A 6321-nucleotide genomic window follows, 5' to 3' on the forward strand; every position below is an offset into this window, starting at 1 on the left:
CCAATGGTGATGATTTTGCCGATTTAGAAACGCTGAAAACTAACTTAAAAAACAAAGACAAAGAAAAAGTGGTCGGAGCAGTCGTGACGGCAGCCGACCTCACCGGCGCCATCTTTTTTTTATCTTCAAATGTTCAACAAAAACATGTATCGCTAATTCATAATGAAGAAAGCTTTGTAACTATCCCCACTAGTGAAGACTGTCATTTCCACAAACCCAAGCCCATCTGTTCTCTGATTGGATTGTTAAATTTGTGATTGACATGACATTGGCCAGTGAGATGAAAGGAAGAAAAATAGGGTCAAAATTCGTACTTGTAACTTGAAACTTGAGTGTAGAGTTTAGTCCACACACAAATCTTTTTACACATACAAATCCTGATTCACAAGCACAAAACTTTTATGACCACAATTTGAGCCCATATTAGCAAGCTAACGTACCTCTGCAAACATGTTCACAGACAGTTTAGGAGGATTCACGTGTGCTTGTGTCGGGCTTTAATGGGGTCTACTCTCATTCTGTGTGTTTGTTGTGACATCACATGTTGTCAGACTGGACTGTCATGGCCACCAACATTTATACCTGTGCATGGCGAAGCTCCACCAGTTTGGAGTAGTTGGAGGTGGAGTTTCTCTCTTTGAGGTGATTCAATTCAGTTTTATTTACACAGCGCCAAATTACAACAGTCACCTCAAAGCGCTTTATACTGTAAGGTAGACCCTACGATAACACATAAAGAGAAAACCCAACAGTCCTGTGACCGACCGCCTACGAGCGAGCGCTTTGGCAACAGTGGGAAGGCCGCACTGAGTCGTAGTCGTTGCCGACTGTGATGATAAATGTTTCGTGTTTCTAGGACGGTCACAGCGTACATTTCAGAAGCGTTTGCATTTATGACAGTGCAGCTTGCCTCATCAGTGATTGGTTGTTGAAGTTGTGACAGCCCCGTGAGCCAGGTTATACAAATCGATGATGATCAGTAACTGCTCGCTGATCATTTGGTGCACTTACGCAGCGCTGTTGGTTTGAAGAGCGCCCCATCCTCGTCCAGATACATCCAACGTCAGGCAAAAAAGCAGCACATACGTGTGAATCTGCACATGGTCTCAGGTCATTAATGTGCCGAAAGTCCTCCATCAGCACCCCAACAGAACGTGGCGGTGTCCTGGGCTGCTGATGGGTTAAACAGACATTTGAATGTTTGCTGTGAGTAATTATGTGTTTCCTTGAAACCCTCCTTGAGTAGTTAAACGTCAGTTTATTCTAATCAGTTTATTAAAACACGTGGGTCGGGTGCTAGGTAGTGAGAGAAATCAACATGAATGAATCAGCTCCTGGCTCACGTTTACAGCTGCTGCTCGGCTGGTTTGGCCGTTACACGCTGTGTTTCAGCATCAGGAAGGTGTGACGCTACCAAGGCGTGGATACTGGATAGGACTGCTCGATTATGGCAAAAATGGTAATCACGATTATATTCACTGAAATTGAGATCTCGATTATTTGACGATATTTATTTAACTCTTTAAGTCCTACCATAGAACCAAGTCCACCAGAGCTTATATTATTTTTTTTACATGCTGTAGTGCCATTTGTGGGAGCATTTCAAGTTGCTATACAACAATTATAGCCCATATTTTAATAATATGTATGCATTAAGTCCATAGTAACTACATTAATTGCAAAAAAGTGCAATAAGCTACAAAAAAATTGAAAATCGTTTTTGTTTTTTTTTAACATATATTTCTACTTGGAGAAATTTAAGAGGCTTATCCCTCAAAACTTTAAATACAAAAAAGTTGCAAAAAATAGTTTCCCACCACAGGAAATTTATTTTGAGTGTCTTCATAGTTTTATTTTGGAGATACAGCAATTTTTATATACTGCAGGAAAAACAAAAAACAATCCTATGATGCAAATTTGCAAAGAAAACAGCAGGTGCATCAAAATAAACTATTTCCAGCAGTGCAATTCGAGTTCTAAGCATCCCAGCAACTATTCAGAAAAGTCAAACATGACTTATAAAAACACCAGTATAGGCTTTTAAGGCCTACAAGTAAAAAAAACTACATTTTCCGCGAATATGGCGTCACTTCTGGTTTTGGACAGGAAATGGCGGACATGTGATAGTTCGCGCTGACGTCTGTTTCAATGTGGGAAGTGTTACGAACAGCTGATCAGATCGGCAAAGCGTGTTTCTGGAATATTATGTTTTTGTTCCTGCAAGCGCTTTTTATGCAATTTTTTGCAAAGCTTTATGTGGAAGGAAACCGTGACTGAGGACAAGCTGATGGCATAAGATGTAAGTTTCATATGCAAAAAATTTTTTTGCGCTAGCTTACATGGTTCAGGTTCTACAGGGATTTAAAAATAGTTACACAAAACGGAGCGTGCTGCTCTGACCGGCTTTAAAGGGTTAACAATAACAATGTATTGAATAATGACTTTAAAAAATAATATAAAATAGTGTGCAAATACTGATAACAGTGCAAATGTTTGCAATATAAGAAATAAATGAAAAATGTAAACATCTATGTTTAGTGAACTTTGCAGTGTTGCTCTGTGGTGCAGCTACGACACCGTAGCAAAGTTTACACACTGTGTCTACTTGATCCACGTCTGACTGAACCCATAATGTTTCCACACCACTGAAGCTTTTTTTACCTCTTTTCAACCAACAGCAGTCACTCTCCTCTCCAAATAACTTCTGCTTAGCTTTCCGAGCTTCCCTCGGGTCCTCTTAATTGTTGTGACACGTGTTCGAAATGCAGAGAGGTGCGCTCGATTTGCCACACGGAGCAGCGCAAGAGTAAAGCTTGAGGGAGGGGCTAATAATCGGCTCAGTCATTTTTAATGATCGTTGAAAGCCCAGATCGTAATCGTGATTAAAATTCGATTAATTGAGCAGCCCTAATACTGGACGAGTCAGATCCAGATTATTGATTGCGTTAATGAGCGGCTAGTCATGAAAACAACGCTGCTGAGCGGAGGGTTATAGACTGAATTTAGACTGTTGAGTTTCATTGTGACCGCTGCAAGTTTGTGCTCAAGTTGAAATTTTGCGTAAGAAGTTACTGCCGCTATAAAAACCGTCTGAGGGATACACGTTGACATCTTCAATGCAGAGTCACACAAGGTAAGAAACTCTTTAAAAGGAGCTCCTGTTTTTGCTCTGAATGCAGGCTGTCGCTCTTCTCCCCGCCATCTTGACTCTCCATCATTTTTCTTTCTTTGTTCTTGTTTAGCAGACTTCCGTGACTCTGTCGCCTTCGAAGGAGTCCCTGCACACGCCGCCCGACGCCACTGCAGCTCCAGCCCCGCCCCCCGAGCCCTTTGAATACTATGACGCTGGAAACCACTGGTGCAAAAACTGTAACGCTACGTGTGGTTCCATGTTTGATTTTTTCACACACTTGCACAGCAAAACGCACCTAAAGGTTGGTTTTCACTTTAAAGCATCATCGCCCACATTGTCTGAAATTCTCCCTCTTTGATATTCAGTTGATATTCATACCTCGGCGGGCTCCTCGTGTTTGCTCTGTTACATTTCATGTTCTTCTCCGTCCCTCAGACTCTGGACCCGTATGACCGACCCTGGGCTTCCACTCCGAGCAAAATCAAAAAGAACCAGCTGCCAGACGAGAAGCTGACTAAACCTGCTAAAGGTACTTGTGCTGCACCTTCAGAGGATCCTGCAGACGTATCACAGTCTGTTTTTTGAACCACTGAATTTTGTTAGCCATATTTTGGTTCCAGGTGGAGCTCAGTGTGGATCTCTGCTGCCATTTCTGTCTCTTAATGAAAACAGTGATAATGAAGTGATTCGCATCGAAGCATAGGGGAGACTGCTGTCCGCACCTCCAGTGCTGATTCGTTTCCTTTTCATGCCTCACATGGCTCTGAAAGCTGCTGAAAATGCAACAACAGTTGGTAAAGTGCGCTAAGTTCTTGGTGCAGGTGTGTTCGTATCACCCCAAAAACAGCTTGACTGCATCTCCTGCAGGCACCCGGTTATTGCTGAGGAGCTGCAGCATTTTTCCATCTTTCACTGGTCTTAAATAACCACTCAACTCTTTACCATCTGTTTTCCAAAAAAGTCAGCACCCCGCCTCTTTAACCTTCTCCTTTTTTGACAGGTACTGGAAATGGACACTTCCATAAGGTAAACATGATTGGTAGCTCATTTATCCTCCGTTTGAGGGTTGAAAATATCATGTGTGTCGCGCTGCAGGTTCGGAGTTCCTGGTACCCGTCAGAGGATTCTTCTGCCTGCTGTGCAGAGAGTTTTATGGCGACGGCATCTGTGCAGAAGAGCATGTCACCACGCACGCTCACAACGAGAAGTATAAGGTTTGGAACTCAATGACTTAAGCATTGCCAAATATACAGAGATCTGTGCCACCTAAACCTTTAAAGGTGGTCAGGCCTGCCTTTTCTTGATTTGATATAGATAAAGGATAGATATAAATAAAGCAACACTTCACACATCGGATCGCAGAAGATCCCTCCCCATCCTGGAAATCTGGACAGCCACATGGTTTAATGGAAGAGAAAATTATGAACCTTTACAGATGACTGAATTCAAAGACGTCAACAGTCAAAACGAAAAGGCTTGTTCATTATGCTGAAATTTCATTGCAGCACCTAAAAATGCTCCTCAGTTCTCATCCTGTACAAAGGAGCAGACATCAGTTCTGCTGTTGGGCTGAGGGGCATCTATGTCCAGCTTAGAGTAACTGCCTGTCACCTGGAATTTTCCCCATGCTCTAAAAAGTGTTGCTTTGAATTATTTGAGCAGTGTGTTTCTGGGGTTTGATCAATTCTGATGTGTAGATTGTAAGATTACATGTTTATATGTCAAGTGACCAAAGTGGACTTCAATATATATTCTTGACTCTTCCTCACCAGAAACAAATGTATGAGAACCCACTGTACGAGCAGAGGCGGAACCTGGACCGCCAGGCGGGACTGGCCTTAGAGGCAAGTGGAAAGAAACGCAAACATGATGACGATGAGAAAGGCAGCAAAGAGGAAAAGTCCAAACACAAAAAAGAGAAAAAGGAAAAGGAGAAAAAGAAAGAAGAGAATGCTTCAAAGGAGGACAAGTCCAAAATTAAAAAGGAGGAAGACGAGGATAAGCTGAAGCCAAGCAAAAAGGAAGATTTTAAGAATGCCAAGAGCCCTGAAAAGGAGTGGCCTTATTACAGCAAGAAAAATAATGATGAAAAGTACAACTACAGCAAGAAGGATGACAAGTACCATTACAGCCGAGAGGAAGACGAGAGGGACAGCCGGCACAGATACAGCAGGGATGAGGAATATCGGTACCATTACCGCACCGATGCTAATGACCGTCCCAAATATGGTTCAAAAGATGATGGGGACAAATTTAAAGGTGGCAAATATTCAGATGCCAGATCCAAATATGAGAAGGAGCGAGATGAATGCAAACCTAAACCTGAGAGGGAAGGTTTTAAAACGTTTGAGCCAGAGAAGCCGGCAGTCAGCAACCCCGAACCACTACCAAAACCCTACGAACCGCCCAAAATTCTTTGTGGCCCCAGTCCGGCCATGAGGGCCAAGCTCCGCAAGCAGAGCCTGGAGGCCGGCAAACCAACTACAGCAGCAACAACCACATTCGGAAAGTTCATTTGGAAGAAGAAGGAGAACGTGCTTGCAAAGGAGGCAGAGAAAGTTGCTGCAGAATTCATCAAAGAGGATGAAGCTGCTGCCAAGTCCCCTTCGGTGGAAGACTCTTTTGCAAAGTCAGTAGCTGTTGCCAAAGAGATCGCAGAGAAGCTGGGAAACAAACCAAGCGTATCTGCTCCCTGGATGTCCAACCGGGGACGGATCCGACCCAACCTCCCTACACCTGCTCTAGGTCTGAGGAAGCCAACCATGATGGGCAGACCTGCATCTCTGAATACCTTTCTGTCCATTAAACCCCAAAACCCTACTTTAGTAGAGTCTCTTCCAACAGAGGGCGCAGTACTCCCGCCTCCTCCCGTGAGTTCCGGAAATGGTCTGCTTCAGACTAAAATGGTCCCATACGTTGATAAACTTGGGCCATTTGAGGCAGTCCTTCCCTTGTTTCAGGTTAGACCTCCACCCGTGGTGCCTGTACCAGCTGAAGTTAAATCTACTCTGCCAGTTTTTGAACCTGCCCGAGTCCAGCCAAATCCTGCCCCTGCTGGTGTTACAACTCCTACACCTTCTAAATTTAATACTACTCCACCAGTTTTTGAACCTGCCCGAGTCCAGCCAAATCCTGCCCCTGCAGGTCTCACAACTCCTACACCTTCTAAATTTAACCCTGCTCCACCA

The 6321-nt window shown here is 43.6% G+C and overlaps 1 protein-coding gene across 2 annotated transcripts in view; it reads left to right on the forward strand.

Annotated features, from left to right (window-relative positions):
- The first annotated feature begins 2863 nt into the window (after positions 1–2863).
- LOC102211963 (zinc finger protein 318-like) overlaps positions 2864–6321 on the forward strand; it is a 6778-nt gene continuing 3320 nt past the window's right edge. For both annotated transcript variants that reach the window (XM_005755371.1, XM_013908123.1), the window contains exons 1-4: positions 2864–3434; positions 3569–3662; positions 4229–4347; positions 4906–6302. In XM_005755371.1, the coding sequence (XP_005755428.1) occupies positions 3390–3434; positions 3569–3662; positions 4229–4347; positions 4906–6302 (1655 nt within the window). In that variant the 5' untranslated portion in view covers positions 2864–3389. The remainder of the gene's footprint in view (positions 3435–3568; positions 3663–4228; positions 4348–4905; positions 6303–6321) is intronic.

This window comes from Pundamilia nyererei, unplaced genomic scaffold (assembly GCF_000239375.1).
Source record: "Pundamilia nyererei isolate P.nyererei 1_Seehausen unplaced genomic scaffold, PunNye1.0 scaffold01308, whole genome shotgun sequence".
In the NCBI taxonomy this organism is placed as follows: domain Eukaryota; kingdom Metazoa; phylum Chordata; class Actinopteri; order Cichliformes; family Cichlidae; genus Pundamilia; species Pundamilia nyererei.